We start from the raw sequence: 22,566 nt of genomic DNA on the forward strand, positions 1-22,566 counted from the left end.
TTGGGAAGTTTGACCATCTGAATGTAGAAGCATGCAGCCCCATAGATGGTTTTTGCTTGAAAGCTGTTTGTACTCATGATTTCTCCCAATTATATTAACATGTGAATCGTGTTTATAGTTACCTTTATTGCTAAGATATTCCATCAGAGATATTTGTGACAGTAGAAAATGAGAGCAGTGAAAACGAACGGCGTTTATGTTAAGCAGCTAAAAGTAATGAGGATAAATCACCACAGACAGTAGCGAGTTTTGAAAAGACAAAAAAAAACCTGAATGGAAAAAGCTCAAAATTTGAAAAAAAAACACCCAGATATGGCTATTTTTCTGCCGAAATTTCGTAAATGCCAGAGATAGAGGATAATGATTAGGTGTTATGCTTCATGAATGCATTGATTTGGCCATTGGAGGACGGCCAGCTAGAAGAACTCTAACATCAAGATACTGAGGTACAGCTTTAGGGTGAGCAAGCAAAACACAATAACTAGCTGACAAGCTGTCATAAATTATGCTTCCAGAAGTTTAAATCTGTCTATGAAGCTTCTTAATGGTATGTTTTGCTGATTTATGATATTTTTTTTTAAAGTAAAAAATGACATTGGCTTCCGTTTAATAATAGAAAATAGGCATGCAGCGCACTCTGTTGTCTGTGTGCGTGTTGTCGTTCTAAGGATGCATACCACTCCAAACTCTAACCACTTCTTCTACTACTTTATTAAGCCATCATTGCATTATGGTATATGTTGGATTTTGTAGTGTACATCATCAGTACACTAACATTTGCTATGCATTGTGGGTCTTCAATAGTGAACTACATAGGGGTGAAATTGACCATTTTATATTGCTCTCACAGTGTTTAATCATCTAAACTTGTTTCAGGAGAGCAACAGTTAGTCTGATTCAAACCTGTATTATGTTGTGTGGCACTGTTTGTGTCTGTAGCCTGCTCACTAAGCTATTGTTAAGTTAGCTGATCAAGCTACAAATCAGAACACCACAGAACAGGTTTAATTTTTCCCTTTTGTCCTTTCAGCACCAGCTGCTCTACTTCACTCCTTCTGGTGCTTTAGTTACCCAGAATTTTACCTGTTCTGTGGTGAGCAGAACTGTTATGTTATGCTTGTAGCTAATGTTAACCAGCGCTCCTTTTCTGGTTTGTTTAACATTTATCATTTGTTAGACAGGTGGTTTGACATTTATGTGAATTAAATGAAGCCTTGAAAATCGTGCACTGTTTCACAAGTCAGGAGCGTTTAAGTTTTTCCCCTTTTCTGGGACAAATGTAAGTTTCTGTCAGGCAAATGGGTGATGGCTTTACTTGCCTGTTTAGACAAGTGAATATGCAAGGTTAAATAAGAGATTATTTTACAAAAAATTGACTGTGTTCTGAGAGGAGTAAACACTTTAACAATGATAATTTAATTATACATACCTGTAATTTGTAGGTTTCCCACAACACGAACAGTGAATACATTTAGATCAGACCAGAGAGCTTCACTCTAAGCTAAGCTAATCAGTGAGAATGTTTTTAAAACTGCTACAACCTGGCCAAGTGTGGGTGAAGCTGAAATGAGTCAGTTCCAGGGGTAAAGCTGATACACACAAGCCTAAGAGGGAACGAGAATGTAATCATGCTTGAAGGGATGAATTTGAATGGGTGAATTACAATGAAGAACAAGGCATGTTTTGCATGATCTTCCCTAATTTGGCAGAGAAGGAATTAGCTGCGTTAACTACTAACAGTTTTGAACTTGACGACTTGCAGCGTCAGCGCTGCAGCTGGTCACTTTTGCTATTTTACATCAGAATATTGTGTGAACAAGAGGGAGAGAGGAGCCAGGAAAAAGAGACAATACTGGCCAACGCTTAGTGACAATGCTTGCAGAAAATTAACACCATGTAAAGTGTTATTATTTGAGAATTGGTATTTTTTGCTCTTGGGCTCCCCCTACATTTGCGGAATGTTTTTCACTTTTACCCCATCATAAATACAAATTGAGCTGTGAGCCCCCCTCATGGACAGCTGTACATGTGCATGAGTTGATGAGCTGAAGGATACAGAATCTGACTCCCCTTCGTGTGCACCCGCGTCACACAGGCATATGGACAGATTACAGATTACACTCGCAATTTCTATGTTTCTATGTGTGAACAACCAAAATCACAAGTGTAATCTGTAGCGTCCATATGCCTGTGTGATGTGTGCACATGAAGGGGATTCGGATTGTGGGCAAGACGGAATTTGGCACAATACCTGCGAAGACAACATCGGCAGAGGAAGACCATGTCAGCTTATGCTTAGATAGAGTAGTATTACAGGATTTAATTGCAGCAGGCTGCAATCTTTCAATGTTAATTTGGCATGAGATTGACAAAAACTGACCAAACTTTTTGGCCTGAGGGAAGTGTATTTCTTTGCATGCTAGCTTGAACCAGACTGAGGTTAGATGATTTTTGGCATCTGGAAAAACTCAAAAAAACTCACTGAGATAGGGATGACACAGATAAGGTTACAGCATATGTCGCAATCTTTGTTAAGCAACATTGGCTGGGATACACACTGTGTATCTCTTTTAGCTCTCACCAACGAGTAAAAGCCAGTCCAGTATTTACTCTTGTTTAGTCTCTTCTTTGACAGTGTTGTCATCGGTCTCTTCACAGCCTTTGCTATTATGTCCATACTGGAAGTACTGAGCTAGTTTCTTTTAGCTAGCAAATGAGCCATAGTTGTTAATGTGTGACATGGTGCCGAAAAGCATTACACAGTTCACGCTTTTCAGGTCCGCTCCTACTAAGTTACATAGCTCTGTAGCATGTGTTCTGGGCCTGGATTGGCAATGACCGAGATGCCATTCTCCCTATTATAAGTCAGTGTACCATCAAAATGATTTTGAAGCAGTTATTCTAAGGTAAATTGTTACATAATGTTGCTTTAATCTAGTAGACTAATATATATTTTTTTTGCATTTTCTATTGTGTTAAATGTAATGCTTATGTGCTATTTAAAACAGTGGGGTAATTAGGGTTGGAGCTAAAGTCTGCAGGAAGGTATCCAGGACCAGGGTTGGTGACCACTGATTTAAAATAGTGAATACCACTGTATCTTGGATTGGTTCTTAATTTCTTGATGTGGGCCAGAGATCCAGAGAGAAATTATTTTTACTTTTGAACGTTGTAAAATCTTGTGTTGTCAAAAAAAAATAGCAAGACATGGTATAGAACAAAAACACAGACCTTCTTAAACTAAGAAAAAAAAAGTTTCAACTTTTAGAGAACAATTAGTTTGTGATTAGTTTAACAACTTGTTAACTCTCACTTTGTCTGACAGTGAAATTACCAGCTTGCAAGAATGTTTAATCCAAGAAATCATGAGAGAAATATCATTTGTCTCTGAATGTCAAACTTCATAGATGTGATTGTCTGGAATAAAAAGTAGAGCATGTGTTGTTAGTTTTGAGATGTCTGTATTCTGTGTGTGCTCTGAGAGATCCTGGTGGCTTTTGATAAAACAACCTGCTCACATGTACGTTGGCACACATCTGTAGGAGGTGTTTGAGGAGTTGAGTTTTTGATTGGAAAATGCCTTCAGGTGCACCTTACCCCGGAGCTCTTTCAGCTTTTTACATGCGTAGTGGTTTTTGTCAAATGTCAAGCGTTCACTGTACTGACAGGCAGTTGCTCTCCATGGTGCTGAATGTCATTTTTGGATCGCAGCAGTTTTCTCAAATTTGGTCAGGCTCCAGGAATGACTACAAGAACATTTACTATGTAATAGTCTCTTATGCACTTGGAGCAGTCGGCTAATGTGTGTCCTCTCTCTTTAGCACTATATTGCCTCTGTTTATGTGCTCTCATTTAAGATAATGACAGGCTGATGAGCGGCCTGGCTGAGATTTCACATAGGAAGGGATGGTTTATGTCCATAACCCTGAAGATGTTGTTCAAGGATTAAAATTAATCCAGGTAGTGGCTGTTGGAACTTAACTGGTACAGAAGAGGGAGCTGTAGAAAGAATAGGCATGTGAATTCCACTTTGAAATGACGTTGACTTACACATGGGTGAATATTTTGTTCTGCAAGGGATGCTGTTTGAGGAGGTCCAGAGGGTGTAAATATGGTCAATTTGCCCATTAGGAGTCTTTTCCACTCTCCATTCTCACCAGAGTGGAGATTAATATGCTGGTCTCCTTTGTGCAGGGCAGTGGTGTTAACCACTGTACTATCCATTCCCACATAGATATTCTCCTAAGAAAGCCAAAACCTCAAGTTTACTTTCTGAAATATTCAGGTTTGAGGTTTATTAATATTTTGGATTGACCGAGGGCACTGTAGTTGTTCAATAATAAAATTAATCCTCAAAAATACAACTTGCCTAATAATTGTGCACACAGTGTACAGCTGTACTGCTCTGCACCAGGTTAATTCCACCAGTTTTTCCGAATTTTTGTGTAATTAAATGGTTGAGATGTGAACAAAGTCATTCAGAGTGGTTTGATGTGAAATGGTTGATAGTAGAGAAACCTGCAGACTGAATTTTTTAAAGTGGTGGTGATAGGAACAAGAGGTTGTGATGTCTACAACACAAATTTAACCATTTTATTTACTATCTGACGCCACAAGTGAACCTACATGTGTCTTCTGAGTTGTTATATGTAATATTGATCATAGTAAAATGGTGATGAATCTGGAAAAAATATGTTTTCTGTGAGGACTTCTTTGCCTTACAGTGCCCCACATGTACCTTTTCACCATGAGGGCATCTTAAAAAAATATGCGATAGGTCAACAATTTATTGCAGAACGATCATAAAACAGTCTCCGTCATGAGGCAGTGTATTCATAACCTTTGAACCAAATATTGGCTGTGACTTATAAGCATTAAACTCTTCAGACGTCTGGTCTCTTTCACCAAGACTGTGTACAGACAAATTTTGTGACCATTTAATTATGCATAAAATATGAAAGATTCACTTTCCCTTTCATGCTTGCACCACCATACTTGGAAATGCCAAAAAATGATCTGCCAAACCCACATGCATGACTTTTCATTTATGTGGAACGTTGTGGGAAATTTTATTATTGTCCATCTAACTTCACCTTTTAAACTCTGCCTCGCAGTCATAGTGCAGTTTGCACAATTAGTTGGCCTCCAGCAGCATAGGGTCACATGTTGTGCTGCAGTTTTTTGTGTATGTGTATCTGAGTGTCCATGACACTGTGTTTCTATGACTGTTCAAAGCAAAATGTGATATTGACTACTAGAGCTGACCTCTGGAATTCTGATAAGCATAGATTATATTAATTCCAATCTAATTTCCTCACCTTGGGTGCCTTGAAACATAATAATAATAAAAAAAGAAAAATCAGCTGATTCAGTGCTACGTGCGTCATCTTTCTATCTTATTTTGGCTACTTGATGTTCTGTGCCTGTGGCGTGCCATTTCCCCTCAAACTAGAGTTAGCATACAGTGATTCTGTAGTGAGGTCTCATTTTGAGTATTGGACAGCCTTAGTCTCTAGGTCTTATTATTCTAAAGTGTATAAAAATTGTCCAGTGTTACACTGTTTTTAAAGTAAATAAATGCTGTTTCCTTAAGAAAGCAGTATTGTGTTCATGTGCTCCAAATATCTAGGAGTTAAGAAGACTGCATAATTGATAAATACTTTTTACATATATTCTTTGTTGCTAGAAGCATCTTGTATTTCCTGGCAAAGTTCACAAAACTACAAATCCATCTGAATGGATAGATGAGCTGCATATATGCCTTGAAATTTAAGTTTGTCCATAGTAGACTCAACTAGTACTTAAAGTAGTACCAGTGTAGTACAGGGTGTATTTTAAGTGCTGGTTTCTGTAGATTAGGAGCTGCAGACTGACCTTTATAATGTAGTGTTGTTGTGTTGCTGTGCCCATTTTAACTGCAGCTTTACAATGGGTTTTTGTTTATTTGTTTTGTATTGTTTGTGTTGTGTTTGTGACCTGTTGTGAATTTTTTCAGCCGGCCAGGGAGCTTTTTCATTGAACAAGAACCAGCTAAAAGACTGGGCCGTGAGTCGGCCCAGCAGAGTTTGTCTAGGCTTTGGGTTAGGAGACTCTATGTTGCGGTGGGGGAGTTTGACTGGGCCAGTGACTGAGGTACCTTGCATCGCAGTGGAGGATTTTGACTTGTGGTCAACCGATAGGGATTTTTTCAAAAGCCGATGCTCATATTTAGATAGCCGGATGGTCGATGCTCGATAAATTAAAAAGAATATATATTTTATTTTTTTATCTGATAAAATACACCAATTTAGTAGTAATAATAATAATGATACTACTACTAATAATAATAATGGTAATACATGAAACACAGAATTTCCGAATGAATGTTTACTAGATTTCTTTCCAGCTATCTGTAACTATTAAAACATCAAAAATACAAGGTCAGTATTTAGGTAAAAAAAAACCTGAGGAAAAGTCAGGCACAATTCCTTTATTCCAAGCACATCACAGTCTAACTTACATAGTTATCTTAGCCAGTAACATGCTGATTATAGATGGAATTTTTATTAATTAATGAAACAGAAAAATACATTGGGTTATGGGATTTCAGAACATGACCAGTATTTAATATTTAATATAATGGTAAAACTATATTCCATTCTTCAGCCAGCTTGTTGAATCTGCATATTTGTGCTTAACATGATTATGCAATAATTGTGTCAAAAATGATTATGAAAATTTAATTTATCTTATATGCATTTTTAATCTTTAATAATGAATTTAAATTGCTTTATCAAAGAAAACACCAAGCTAGAAAAAGTGCAAAATTTAAATGTAAATGGGAAACAGCGCCTCTCCTCTTTGCAGTTACATATTGTTGCCTACTGCGTTTACTTATGGCTACACAGAAGTGCTTGTCTGATGTGGAACATAACCCACTCTGCTCCACTGCAACGGCACTTGATGAAAGATAACTTATGTAGCATAGCTAGCTAATGCAGGTCATTTAAAATCACATAAATTTCAGTGATTGAACTGTTGGGGTACTTCACACTCGTTTACCCTAACAATTTCCAAATTCTAAGTAGGTCATTCTTTATGATATCAGACTCGCTATTGACAAAAAAAGGTTTAAGTGTGTGTGTATGTATGTATATACATAGAGGTTTGAGTATTTCTATAACTGCTGATTGCCTGGGATCCTGGGATTTTCACTCACAGCTGTCTCTAGAATTTACTCAGAATGTTGCAATAAAGGCATGGCCGCAATTTACCCATCTTCTAATGGATAATTCTAGGACAATGATAACATGAACATGACAAAGAGTTCAGTGTTGTAACTCAGCCCTAAAAAAAGCCCTATTAGACTGGATCATATTTGGGTCAGGAATGGAAGTTATGATGAATGACTGCCCCAGTTGCTTTCAGGCCCCTGAAGCATGGCTATCTCACATTGTACGATGTTTTTCAAGTGACCTTGTCCAGACATTGTGCTGTTCTCACCTACCTTTCCGGAAGCACATGTTACTCCCTCTCCACTCCAACTCCCACTCGTATGAGGAAAGCTCTAAAAACAAGAATACCAGTGTGGGAATCTACCTAACCCAAAGTACTTATGTTTCCAGTCAGGATCCAGATTTTGGCAGTTCATTTTGACCAATAACAGGCTGTTGTTTGTTGATGATTAATCGTTAAAATCCTAGCCTAAATGCCTTCAATGAAAGGTGTGACCCATGAAAATATTAGTTATAAAACTGATAGTTTTGATTCTGACTGACTGAGCCACATTCAAAGCATTTGTAAAATACTCAGTGTATGCGCATTTATAACAGCACATGTGAACTGAATTCTGTATGTAGCACTGAAATATTACAAAATATTGCTTGCATTGAATGTACTTTTGATAGGTGGTGCTAGACATCAGTGTGTATAGGAAACTAAACAGCTTTCACATTATTTGTTTAAACCAGGGATCAGGGCCGGTGTGTAGTGCAGTTTGATGATTTCCCTGCTCAAATACACGGGTTAACCTGTAACTACCTAACTGCAAAATAGACAAAGTGAGCAGGAATCTGGTCTTCCAGGCCTACAGTTCCCCTCGCTTGGTTTAAACCAAAGGGAAATTAACTATGATATCTTCATGATTATATGAGAGCAAAACTAGACTGTAATATACATTGATGGGCTACTGAAAGTTCAGAGGTCCACAAAAAAATGCATCACTTTACTGCAGGCCATGGTTACTTGACAACCATACTGTTCGTAAACTACGTTTCTTAGCAGATAATAAATACATCTTTATAAAACATTTATAAAACACTTATGTAATTTTTCATAGTTTTATAAAAACTCCTTGATGTAGCGCACTGTTTTCTGTCAACATTTCTAGGCTTTATTAAATAGAAAAAGGTAAATGTAGTCTTATTATGTTTCACCCTCATTACTAGCCCAGGTTAAAACAAACATGAATGCTAGCTATACTAGCTTTCCATTCAGAATGCACACTTAAAGTTTGGCTCAGGGTACCTCAGTAGTTCTCAAAAGCTATGTGGCACATCATTGTAGTTGTGCTACTGCTGAACTTCCAAGTTTATTATCTTCAAAGTGGTCCCACATTGCAATGTTTTTAGCTTCGTAGTTTTTATTTTCATAGAAATTAACTTAATAAACCCTTTTAATCAATGGCTTTGGTCAAATAATTGTTTTCAGTTATAATGACCAGGGCACAAAGTTTTATTATACACTTCTGTAACCTGAGAAGAGCTCAACCAGTTTGCATTGAAGTTCTTGTAGTTACTGAATAATAAGCCTTAGTATATAATAAGACTGGGATTTTAGGGGGTTGATCATATACGTTCTTAGTTTCCAGAAGTTTGAGGTGAATTTCTTTAAAAGTCAGTCTTTCTTTGCATTGGACAAGATGAATGTTGAGACTGTGAGTCTCATTAAGACAAAATCTCTGTATGGTTTGCTTTCTGTTGCATAGCTTAGCTATTTACTACTGTTTTTATTTGTCATCCTTATGTCAAAAATGCTTCTTATTAGCCAGCTGCCTCAAATTCAGTCTACTGAACATTCCGTACTTTGCACTATGCATTTATTTACATTTGCTTGATGTAAGGGAGTGCTGGCTGTGTGGGAGGGGGTTTGTCATGAGTTGCAGTGGAATTTACCATAAATCATCCAGTTAGCAGAAATGTGTATGGCCAGATGAAGGGCTGCTTTGGTGTAAAGGCTCAGGCTGGGGACCAGAGGCTTTGCATAATTACAGATCTGTATTCTAGAAAAATAGATTTGAAAGGAAACAATTATAAAACTGAAGTGAAGACTGTTTAATTTCAGGGTATATACATCCATCATGGGTTACCCATGAAAGATTTAGGCTGCATTTCATTATACTTGGAATTCAGGCTAGAATGAAATGCACAGTGTCTGCAAATGCAAAGTATTTATTTATTTGCTGAGCTTAACATGAGAGAAATAAATCACATAAAATAAAATGTACCATAACTTTTGCACAGGCCACATTATGCTTTATTTTTTTCCCCAGTATGTTGATTCAGCAAATAAGTAACAATGGCGCCTTAAAATGTGTAGAAGTTTGTTTTCTGTATAGGGTAAGTAACATATCAGGGCTGTACAGACTGTTTTGGAGAAAAAGTCTATTCAATGATCAACATTAATGCACTCTTACCTGTGCAGTCAATTTAATTGCTATTGGACTGTTCTCAGATATATATATGTCTATTCTGCAAAGTTTTTAAAAGGCATTTATTTTTGGAAAAATTCGATTTTCAAATGCATGCTAAATAACATTACGTTCAAGCTGTGCAAACAAGGTGTCACTGCAAGCTGTACAAACAGAGTGAAACATGAGCAGTCTATTTATAGACTTAACTGTTTATGTGAGATGCAGCGAACACTGGTGGAGTCATTTATCTGTGTAAATCCCACAACAAGAAAGCAAGTTAGGTTTTCAAGTTCTAGACGTTGTCAATTTTTACTTTCCGTTAAGCTGAATACTGTTTAGTGTAGTTCTGTTGTTTTCCATTTAGTGTAATAAAATGCCTTAACATTTCATACTGTAATTTGATTGCCCTTTTTTCCTCCCTTATGTTTTTTTGTAAAATGTTTATTAACATAACAGACATACCCATGTGTTTTCAGTACAAGTCAATATAAAGCATTCTCTTTTTGATCACTTGGAATTTATCCATCATAGATAAATGACTGCAAACAGAACATTTTTTTTTATTATTTATTTATTTTTGGTGGTTGTCATGTTGCATGGTTATACAGTACAGAGAAATTTGATATGTCACATTGATTATTGTGTTTTATTTGCTTGGATTTAAAACAAGCAGGCCAGTTAAATCTTCTAGTGGGTGACACAAGCCTTTGTGGTGGGTTGTGTGGGTCGCGAGTTGGGAAGCTCTGAATTTGACAGTTGGCTTCTTAGTTATTTCTTGGCTAGCTCTGTGTTGTTGTCTCATTAGCTTATGCTTAAAAGCGTTGACTAAAGTCTAGAGTTTTTTTTTTTTTAATGTTTAGGAATGATGCTAGTAAATAAAACTATCATGAGTGGCAACAATAGAGAAGACTATAGGAGAACCGTAGTAGGGATTAATTGAAGAATGTGTCTGTGTGTCTGTATGTGTCTGTGTGTATATGAATGTGTGAATGAGTGTGTCAAACACTACCACATACCTACCAAAGTGCATGCAGCCATGGTTACTTGTCTTTCCTGACTGCTTCTAACTGGTCAAATTCAAATCATCAAACACCCGGCAAATGCAATTGCTGAGTTTTTCAGGGTCAAAGATTTGAATTTTCTTGATCACCCTCCTGATCTGAGCCTGACTAAATGTGCATTTGACCTATTGAAGGCAAAACTGAGCAAAAAAATCCTAAATCAAACAAGAACATGAAATTATGGGCATTCCAGGTCTGGCAGAGCATTCCCAGGAAAGAAATCTGGTGGTTGATGTACAAAGTGTTTAAAACAGACATTTACCATTATGTAAATATTTTAAATTACTCTTGCTCCAATGGCATGACTTTGTATAAAGAGGTTGTATCCAATGAGCCGTAGTACAAAGCCAAAACAGCAAAAATTGTCACTGTGCTCTCTCTTCTCTGCAGAAAGAGAACATGGGAAGCTTGTGCTCACTTTTGACCTGGATATTTCATTACTTATCTCAGTTTCGTGGGCATTATATTTTAGAAGATTTAAAAATAATAAGCTTAAAAATTCAAGAGGGCATCCTGAAGTCATGAGTGGTGCGTGAGAGCTGGGGAATGAAAGAGCTAATTTATGTTTGTCTTTTTTCCTAATTTGTTCATGCTTTCATTCTGAATTACAGTTAATAAACCCAGAGAAAAGACTATCTAAAGATGGCACAATATGACCTTTAAAATTAGCTTTTTTTTAATTTAAGCTCTTTACTTAAGATGATCATCTTAAAATAGGCTATCATGCTCAGGCTGCTCAAACACTGTGCCACCCCACACGAAGAAATACACAGCTAACATCACATTTGTTATAGATTTGGATCAGATTCATTCTTTTTTGCCCCTGCAATATCCGATTCAGCATTTTCTGCTGATGTCAATACCCATCTATTCTGATATGCCATTTCTAGCTCCATGATTTTCATCATGAATTTTATCACTAGTTGTATCATTATAATGTTCCCTCTGGTATTTGGAACGTATGCATGTTAATTTTCCATATTCATTAAATGTGACTGACTTTCTGAGCACAGCAATTCAATGAAACGGCATTAAGCATATATGCGTAGCTTTAGTTACCAAGACATATTCATCCTGTGGGTACTCGGCTGTCAGTAATCAAGCTTATTTTTTAAATCATTCATATGTAACAGTCATTTATGGAGACTGCATAAAACACCTGCATATTTACAACTTTAATTGGCCATCATAAGCTTGGTTGCTAAATTCTGACCATTACTGCTCACTTAAAAAAAGACCTGTTGTTTACAGCTGAATTTGACTATATGTGTATGTGTTTGTGTGATTGTACTGCATTGTTTACTTTATATTGATGTTAGCTTTCTTGTTTTATTCCCTCTTCTGTTTTTCAGCTGTCTGGGGAACCTACACCAATATGAGGTAAAGATGCTGTGTTTCTCCTTTTGCAGATAATTTTCCCTTTTAATTTGTACTTTTTTAATACCTCTACTCTTTTTCATTCTTCATTGACAATACAATGCAACAACTTCATTAGTTTCATGCATTTTTATTGTATACATTTAAAAAGTAATGGGGACCATGCCTATGTCAAACACAGAAATGAGCAAACGTAAATCTTAGATTAGACTAGATAGTCTAATACTTACTACACTGGATGAAGAGGTACAAATAAAATAAAATGTGATGTTTAAAATGATCAGTTAGAACAAAATCATATAATCATTCAATTATGGATTTGTGCAGGCATTCGACTTGTCAGTTAAAAGCTACAGCTGTCAGTGTTCGAGCACTAAAATCACTATCCTGATATTTGTTATGCTGCATCGTGGGGAGTCAGAGAGAAAATATACAGACCAACATTTCAATGAAGCGGTGTTGTGTGGATTGACAGTGTTACTCGTATTTGTGGTTAGGCATGTGTGTAACATTACATTTTCCTATCACAAGTCACTTGACATGTTGCCCAGGCAGAGTTTTTCATTGAAAAAGGGAGAGGCAGTGTGGCTGTGATTAGGCTAAGTACTGTAGCCACCATTAGCTAGGACCAAAAACAGTGAATGTTAGGCTGAGTTTAGATGAGGAAAAAATACAAAATCTATGTGTAAACCACAAGGAAACCACCTTTGCAAAGTGCAGAGCAGGAGTGGAGCAGATCTTTATGAACAGTGTTCAGAAGCTGAAAATTTCTTGCAGCGCAAAAAAAGTGTTCCACGTCTTATTTTAGGGTATAATAACTTCTTTTGCGCCACCGTCTGAACGCAGCCTTACCTTGACAAACTAACTATTGTTTGCTCATTAGCTCTTCCGAAGGGCAGCCTCTGTTTTCTCCTCCTCTTCCTCCTCTTCTTCTTTTTCCTCCTTCTCCTTGTTTACTCCTGCTTTATGTTCATCTGCTACCTGACATTTTATTAATATTGATAATTAAAATGACCTTTTATTGAACATTTTGACACCATTAGTTCATAATCACATGGAGCATTTCCATCCAGTCTGTGGATCTCTTTTTAGTTTAAACAAAGCTGTTGATAAAGTGTTTAATTGAAATGTCAATACTTGTATACCAAATAGCAAATTAAAATGGCAACGTTTGACAATAAATAGGCATTTTACATTGGCCTTTTTTCATATTACAATTTATTTTAATGTTGGTACTGATATGCTTTCATAGCTGTAAACTTGAGGCATGTAGTGTAAACAGGATGTTAGAGTACCATAGAGTATGTGTCTTGTCAGATGTGTGTGTTTAAGAACAGATCTACTTGCCACTGATCAAACACATGGATTAGACCTGCTCGCTGTGAAGCAGTTTGGAAGCTGGGTGGGGGATTAGTAGAAAGCTAGCTTCAGACTTTCTCAGCCTGCAGCATGTGACGATGTTGACTCTGAGATACCTGAATGCACCGTGTGGCCTTAGTAAAGTACACTGTATTTCGGTAAAGCTGGGCTGGGCATCCTGGAGGGATTTGTTTTTATGTGCGTGTGCGTGTGCGTGTGCGTGTGCGTCAGTCACCAGCTGCTCCTTTCATTTCCTCACAGGTCCATCCAGGAGCATGGAGAAATGAAGATTGAACAAAGAATAGATGAGGTTGGTGAAGACAAACTGCTTCTGTTTGTTTTTTTTTTTCTTCTTCCATCATGATTTTCACTCTAGCACCTCTGCCTGTTTGTTTATCCCACACACAAACACACACACTATATATATGTCTCTTATCCTCCTGGGTCACGGGGGTTGCTGGAGCCTATCCCAGCGGTCATTGGACAGAAGGCAGGAAACATCCTGGACAGGTGCCTGACACCACTGAAAGCAAATTATGGAACTACCTGGGAGGACAATATAATTAAGATTTTAATTAGCTGTGCTTCTCTTATTAGCTAAGTTTTATTAGTAAGGGGGCTAGAAACTAGTTGAGCTGATGTTTTTCACCTGGGTTATTTATGTAGTAACATTCATTTACTGAAACATAATAATAATGATGATGATGATGATGATGACTAGATAGAATAAGAGAAAAAATGTATTGATAGTTTAATTTAAAATCTTTCCAATTTTACTGCTTAGGTTTGAAAGGAGAATTCCATCAATTTTGTTAAGAATTCTGTATAATTTAATGTTTTAGGGTGTAAACAAAGTAATTCTGAGTGGTTTGTGAAATAGACCCCCTAGGATCCAGGGGTCACAAAAATATTCATTTTACCAGTGAACCTACATGTGTCTTCTGACTTTTTTATATGTATTGTTGTGACATCAGGTAGCATGTAGTGTTTATTGATTTAGCTTTTAGAAGTATTGAAGTCTTCGGACATCTGGTCCTATTACCTCTACTGTGTACAATTCTGACTTGCTAGGTTTCTCAAGAATGGCGCTTTTCACTTCAACCAGCTGTTAATGAGCTTGTTTGCATCTTAATTATGTAATTATTAAGAAATAATTTTAGTTAACCACCCTTTAGCAACCTTAAAAACATTTATACATTGTATCACGATTAAAATGAAGCTGTGTTTTTTGGTTTATATATATATATTTATATATATAATATATATATATATATATATATATATATATCCTTTGACAAATGGAAATAAGAAAAAAGGGTTGCAGTGATGAATGTGTGTCAGTAAAATATTGAGCTAATTTAATTTGCATTGCATTGCAGGTTTTACAAAACCTTACCCCCCAGCACCTTAACATAAATGTTTTTCACTTGGAGTATAAGCACTTTTAGTGCAGTTGCATTACATTACACTTAATTGATGATTAAGTATGTTGCCTTCTTGGAAATAAATCACATACATAATCTCATGCATAGCTGCATTCAGTCCCATCTAATAGTTTATTTCCTTGTATTTAGAAATTGGCTGTGACTGAGCCTCAGGGACGTGAAAGTGCAGTGAAAAGAAAGAGGAACCTTGTTTGGATCTTGTTGCATGAATAATTTGAAATATATAAGCTTAATTGCAAACTTTTTCTTCCTCCAAGAAAATGTGCTCCAGCTTTTAGCTTTGAATAAACACTGACTATTAGGTTAAAGTGTAGAATGACTGCTTTAGTTTCACAGGGTATTTACAAATATTTTTGATTTGTTGTGTCTGTCATGGCTGTTGTGCTGTAAGTCTAAACCCCTAGACTGGGCCCTAACTCTCTTGGGCCAGACGATGGCCAAGAAACAGCTAAGCAGTCAAATGTCCAATTTTTTTGTTTTCCTAAAATGGGAGGACTGCGTATAAAAAGTATTTACCTGATATGGATGCACTTTCTTTCAAATTAAATCTGACAGTCTGCACTTTAACTTTATTTGAAATACACTTTATTGGATCACCCAGCTAAAACAACAATGGCAGGGTCCCCTCTCTCTCTCTCTGTCTTGTCTCTTTTCCCTTTGCTGCTCTTTTTAAAAGTGCCCGTGCTCCCAAAGCCATTACCTGGCTCTGCTTAAGGGCAGCATGAGCACCTGAGCCGAGAGAGGAAAGAGAGAGCACCCAGTCACCGCTCCTGCTCTACGTAATGGCCACCAGGGTCAAACGTCAGGTGTAGTACAGTGGCTTCGCTGTGGTTCTCGCCAGTGCTCAGGGCTTGGGCTTTGTCCTCATGCTGCCTCAAGCTTGGTGTGTGGCCATCTGTCACACACCCAACTCAGGCCTTAAACATCAATACACATGCTGGAGAGGTACATGCAGGGCATTGTAAGGCACACAGGGTTTGTACGGTCATGAAAATCCTGGAAAAGTCATGGAACATAGAAATTTGGTTTTCCAGGCCTCGAAAAGTCATGGAGAACAATAAGTAGTGGAAAAATCATGGAGCTTTCTGGACTTTTCCCCCATGCGGTTAATCTTCTCATCATATTTGAAGCACTGCAGTCTAGATTGCAAAAAGCACAGAGACCCGAGACTAAAGTATCTGCACGTGGGCTAGTTTCAGCTAACTGAGGTGTGACATCCAGGATGTGTGTGCTGTGGTAGATGTTTTGACATTCGAGCATTGCAAAAGACAAATATCAGAGGAAAAACCCACCACTGCTGCTTCTCACACCAACACCTGCCTGACTAGCTTCCTTGCTGTGAGTCAAGCTAGGTTTACAGTTGACGCGTTGTAAGTGAAATGACACACACTGCCTATAACCACCACGTCGCTGTGCGTGGTCATGCACCCCCAGATTTTTGTATCTTGGCATTCACTGTGCACTCAGTGTTTCTTTCAGAATATATGAATTTAAAGGGAGACTTGCAGAGCAGGTTCACCTCGACAGACGCATGTATGAGACTTTTATCATTTATCACAGAGAAAACTGCAGCGATAATCAGCCTTCACAGCACTCGGTCTGCACTGCTGTGGCTAAGCGAACATCACATGCTGTGGCTACATTAAGAAATGACGAGCTAACTGCTGAGCTACTCTCACTGACTTGATTTAATAGAGTCTTTGTTGTACTCTGGGTACTCACAGACTCCTGTTATATCCCTCTCCTAAATACTGTAAAAAAACTGTCAAACCTCACTGACATTGTGGATTTGGATGGGACTAAAATCACTGAGAAACCTATGTAGCCTTATAAATACATTTCTTCCTCAGACTATGTACGGATCTCTCCCAGATTGAACTTGGGAAGGGTCTGGCTGCAGACATGCACTCTCAGTCTGACGTTATTAATAGGCTGGCGGTTCATGTCAGGCTGAGAGTGCATTTCTGCAGCCTGACATGCTCCGCCAGCCTATTAATGACATCTGTGCGCACTCTGCCATGACAGTGTTTTGTTGGTTTTATGAGCAAACAGGGAACCACATACTGTTAGGCAACAATAGTTACATTGAATATATTTTAGTGATGGCATACTAATAATAATGGAAGTAAATATTGAAAATTTTCAAAATAAAAGAGGCAACCGCTAAACTCATGAAAACCGCACTGAAGACGATTAGAACCATAAGGAATAAAATCTGATGGTTTTGCTTCCTAATGGGAATCGGCTTAATGGTTGCCTTTAGAAACTACTAGTTTCTTTAGATCCTTTTAGGACTTTAGATGCTATTAGAAAACAATCAAGTATATCTGGAATTACTCACAGAACACCTGTGGAATGATTAAAATCCTTTACGCTGAGATATCAACTCATTAGGAAAACACAAGATACCAATATTGACTACTGGACACCACCAAGAACCCACAGAAACTGTTAAAGGGTTTTATGTTTTTTTTATGTTTGAGGAGTACATTAAATGAAATTCTCTAGCTGGGTTATGCATGGAAAATGGATTAAGTGTTGATATCGCTTAGCAGAAGCAGCTAAATGTTAATGTGCCATTGGGCCACTTCTGCCATTGTGGCTGAGAGTGCATCTAGCTGAGAGTGCATGTCTGCAGCCAGACTCTTGTTGAACTTCAGTTAGATAACTCATTTTGCTGGCTAAATAAGTGTTGTTAACTCATTTGATTTCGATCTAAACGTAATGAAATGAAGAACGACGTCCACCTGATCATGATGTGTGTACATGCACAACACATCTGTGTTGTATGTTATGACAACATGCTAAAACTCTTTGCAGTTGAAAACGGTGGACTTATTTGCACAAGAGAAAATGGGATGACAGAGGAGTCAAGACAAAACATATAGGCTTTGAAATTATGGAGCATTAATGTATTGAGCAATTTGACAGATCTGTTCTCTGAGGTACTTATCTAATATTTAGATAATGTAAGTCTTTTTTTCTGTAGGAACAGATTTAACGCTGTTAAATTAGTTCTGGGTGGTTACTGATTCATCATGCTATCAGATGATATCAAAGTTTTACAGTAATAAAGCTAATGAACTCATGCTTTCTGAGTTTACTTATTTTTATGGATTGTAAGCAAATTATTTAAATGTAAAGCATGAAGCACTGCATACCATAGGTGCACAAAATCACATGGTCCTTATCTATTAAATAAATCACTAAAACAGGAGTTGGTATGTCGGTATCACAAAATACTGGTATAAATGATATATCGCCCAGCACTATGCTAAATGTTTGCCATGAAAATTTCATTTTATGTCATGGAAAAGTCATGGCAAAGTCATGGCATTCCACTGTTTAAAAAGTCTCATTATCATCATAACATATCGCTGTTATCTCCAAAATGGTAACTTTAGAGGAGAAGGAAAAAACCTGCTTTACTTTTAATGTAAGTCAATGGAACCAGACTTTTTTCCAAGTCATTTTGGGTCATTTCTTTTAGTCCATTCATCATGAAATTTGCATACAATGTAAAGGGTAACAGGTCAAATTGTGTAAAAAACTGAAAAACGTCAAAAATGGAGATACAAGGTTTTCTTCCGACAAAAACTAAGAAGACATGTTTAAGTCCTTTGTTTTGGATAGTAAATAAAATTAGTGTTCCTATCACCACTGTAATGAAGAAATCCAGGCAACACATTGAACCATGGATTTTGTTGAAGGGATGGTTTGGCTGAGCCTTTTTTTACCCCACTGTAATGAGCTGTGTTTTGTTTGCACCTGTTCATAACCTTTGATTGTGTGGTTAACACTCGCAATTATATGTTTTGAGAGCTGGTGTCTGTTACATACAGACAGAGAGGGGTAGATGGAGTTTGCTGAGAAGTTTTCTGTTGGTCTGCTAAATCTAATGTTTCCATTGAATATTTTTCTTTAGATTCCTTTGGGGTAGTTTTCAGGCTGTTTGGAGAGGTGTCTCATGGTGTAGGGGTTGGTGCCTGTGAAATAATAGTGTAAATAGAAATGAGCTTCACACATACATTAAAGCAAGTGATCACTATCCTATCTTTTCTGATCCCCAACGCCTGCTCATTAGTGGCAGAGCCTCATTAGATAACTGCCTTCTCCATATCTTACTGACCTTAAGGTTCAAAGTGTTTCACATGCATGTGGAGGCTGATCTGTTGGTGTCTGAACTAGTTTTTGTAAAAAGAATGACATTTGTGTCCACAGCTGCTGATGCTTGATATTTCATTAAAGCTGACCTACAACAGAAAATGTCCTGAGTCTCCAATCAGAATGCTAATGAAGTCGAGTCTATTTATAGAACAATAAATGAAGAGATGCATATTGATAAAATGATATAACTGCTTTCTTTTTTCTGGTCTTCCTTAGTTGCCTCATTCTGTAGTTTTCCATTTAATGGCAGACAAAGACACATTTCCAGAATATCTCACTCTCTATCTGTTTCTCTCACAAGTTAATGAGGCCTTGTCTCTCACTGGTAATTGAACCAATTCTACTACTCTGATAATATATTTTATTGCCATCGAGTTTGTCTTGCTTTTTCTTCCTCCTTTTTACCTCCCTAACCCCCCACTTTACATTCTTTTGTCATCTCCAACCTTTTGTTTATTCCTTTTTTTAATCTCATTACAGGCTGTGGCGCCATTAAGAGAAAAGATTCGGGACCTTGAGCTAAGGTAGGTGATTGATGCATGTGTAAAACAGTCAAAATACATGCCCATACATTTTCACAAACATTTCACATACATTTACATGATGATTTTCCGGTCTCTCTACTATGGAAGCATGTCAGTATCAAAATTAATATGAAAATTTAAAATGGCAATGTATTTGTATGTTTGCATTTTAATTTCTCACTCATACGTGCAATGTTGAGCACAAAATGAACTTTTTATTTTAATTTGCCATTTGTTGTACTAAAAGATGCTTTATGAGTAGCTTTATTTAAATTAAAATGTATTTCTGAACAACATTTTTATGCCTAATGTAATTATGCAATAATGCTTTGCATTGCAAATGCTTTGCAATTACGTATTGTTGCCTACTGCACTCATTCTGTGTCAAAATGCCTTTAAAAATGCATTCGACCAGATTGCATTTTCATTTTCACAGACTTCCCAACCTGTCAGTCATCTCCTCAACAGCAGAGCCTACTGTGGGCTACTGAAGCAACAAATAGAGATTAATCCAGCATCAAGGGCTATTTTCTAACTTATGTTGTGATAATCAGATGTGGATACATTGCTGTGTTCCACTTTATCTGCTACCAAAAATGTACTCTGTAATTGTACTGGTGCACATAGAGTTGAGTTGACAACAGCCGTTGTACCATGTCAGTACTGTGTCATATTTCAACCGAAATCAGCTAGGGGGTGTCTAATGTTCTGTTTTTCTTTTTTTCAAATAAATATTACAAAAGCCTCATTTTTATCCACCAGATTGATAAACCAGTAGACTTTGATTAAACACTCTCTCATGGGGTCATGTATAAAGACATTAAGCATCACAAGGAGCTATATTTTTCTTCTTCACCTCATCTGCTAACATAAGAGTAGCTATAAACTCTTCGGCCACCGTGTTTTTAGATTAAGCCTTTTTCACTCAGTGTGCTCTTGGGCAATCTGGTCGGATGTATTTTCAAAGGCGTTTTGACACAGGATGAGTGCAGTAGGTGAGAATATGTAATTGCAAAGAGGAGAGGTGCTGTTTCCCATTTACATTTGAATTTTGCCATCTTTCTAGCTTGTTCTCTTTGATAAGGCAATGTAAATGCATTACTAAAGAGTAAGAATGCATATAAGATAAATTACATTTTAACAATCATTTTGACATGTTGCATAATCACATTAAGCACAAAAATGCAGTTCTGAAAATACATTTTAATTTAAATAAAACTACTAATAAAGCAGCTAAATCTTTATGTAAAAGAAATATCAATAGTAATATACCAAATGGCAATTTAAAATTGCAGTATTACGTTTGAATTTTCATTTTGACCTCATTATCACATACATGAGTAAGAAATTTAATTGCCTTGATACAAATACATTGCCATTTTACATATTTCATTTTCATATTGATTATGATATGCTTCGATGCTGTTTATCCCTCAGAATTAAACAGGCTATTTTTACTACTGTACCTTTAAGACTGAAGCACAGTACTGTGCAAAAGTCAGAGACCACAGTTCATCTATATAATTTCCAGTCACATGATTTCCAGTCATTATGTTTCATTATCTGGAAAAAGTATGTAAATGAGCTCTGTTCTGATGGACTGGCCTGTATCTTGCCTCATTCAAGAAACAATGGTGCTGACATACTCCTGAATGGTTATTGTTGTTGGCTGAATAGGTGCATGTATGTGAATGTGCTGGTTTTTGCAACATGACATCAAAATCCATGAAATTGGGCCAGCAAGGTAGTTTCCATACATAGACTGTGTGGACTGGGGAAGAAATGGTACATTTTGAATCTGGAATTGGAAAACTGAATTCCCTTTGCCTTTTTTAAATAAAGGAGTTTGAAATAATATGTAAACGTTGTTACAGTTTCAAAACCTGCAGTGCTGTGAAAAAGAATTTGCCCCTTCCCAATTTTTTAAATTATTTTGTCACACTTGAATGTTCAGATCATCAAACTACTTTTAATATTAGACAAAGATAACACAAGTAAACTCAAAATTCTGTTTTTAAATGATGATTTCATTTATTGAAGGAAAATGCTCTTCAGCATTACCTGGCCCTCTGTGTGAAGTAATTGCTTCCTTAGCTACTAAATCAACCAGTTAACCAAATTAACTTTTGGGTTTAATTTCACTGCCACACCCAGACATCTAAATCTGAGTCTAAACATCACTTAAATAGAACCTGTCTACCTGTCTGGTAGATTAGTTGGATGATCTGACACAACTGAATGTGACAAATTAGCAAAAATAGAGTAAAATAGAGGATGACAGGCAAATTCTTTTTCACGGCACTATACTATGCACTATCTATTCCATGCAGTCCTTCTATAGAAACTATGCTTCAAAAAAGCTCACTTTAAATGTTTTTTTCTTTAATGTCATGAGCATCAACTCATTCATTTACATCAGCCTGTGGCAGTTTAAGGTGTGTTTCAGCTACCAGTGATTTTAAATGTGGCACGATACAGGGCAGCCAGTCAGAACAGAGATCATTTATTTTGGGCCAGTCTTTAAGGCACAGTAATAAAGCAGCCTGTTTGATTCTAAAGGAATAAAAAGAGGTTGAAAAATGATTTTGTAAAAATGAATTATGACTATTTTTTGTGTATATACCACAAAAAAATGCTATAAGTGGACTTCAAATGAAGAAATAAAATACATTAAATATACAGGATATGGACTTTTAACAGTGTTTACATACTACATCACACTTGTTTAAAAAAAAAAGTATGATTTTCCATTAAGTCAGGCAGTCTCCGGCAATCTTCTTTTATAGTGTCCTAGCTTTGTCATGTGCATCCATATGATATTCCAGTACCTTGTAGTCTGACGTGTTGAGCAGCCCATTCTGATCTAGGAGAGTACTGCTGATACAAAGTTACATTAGTGTGAAATGTGCTTAGATGTCTAGGAATTGGATGGTAATTCTCCAGTTTTACAGGGAGCTTGCAAC

The 22,566-nt window shown here is 36.9% G+C and overlaps 1 protein-coding gene across 1 annotated transcript in view; it reads left to right on the forward strand.

Annotated features, from left to right (window-relative positions):
• uxs1 (UDP-glucuronate decarboxylase 1) overlaps positions 1–22,566 on the forward strand; it is a 75,152-nt gene that overhangs the window by 3,802 nt on the left and 48,784 nt on the right. The window contains exons 2-4 of the mRNA XM_036596721.1: positions 12,084–12,111; positions 13,729–13,777; positions 19,560–19,603. Coding sequence (XP_036452614.1) covers positions 12,084–12,111; positions 13,729–13,777; positions 19,560–19,603 — 121 coding nt within the window. The remainder of the gene's footprint in view (positions 1–12,083; positions 12,112–13,728; positions 13,778–19,559; positions 19,604–22,566) is intronic.

Source organism: Colossoma macropomum, unplaced genomic scaffold, assembly GCF_904425465.1.
Source record: "Colossoma macropomum unplaced genomic scaffold, Colossoma_macropomum, whole genome shotgun sequence".
Lineage (NCBI taxonomy): Eukaryota > Metazoa > Chordata > Actinopteri > Characiformes > Serrasalmidae > Colossoma > Colossoma macropomum.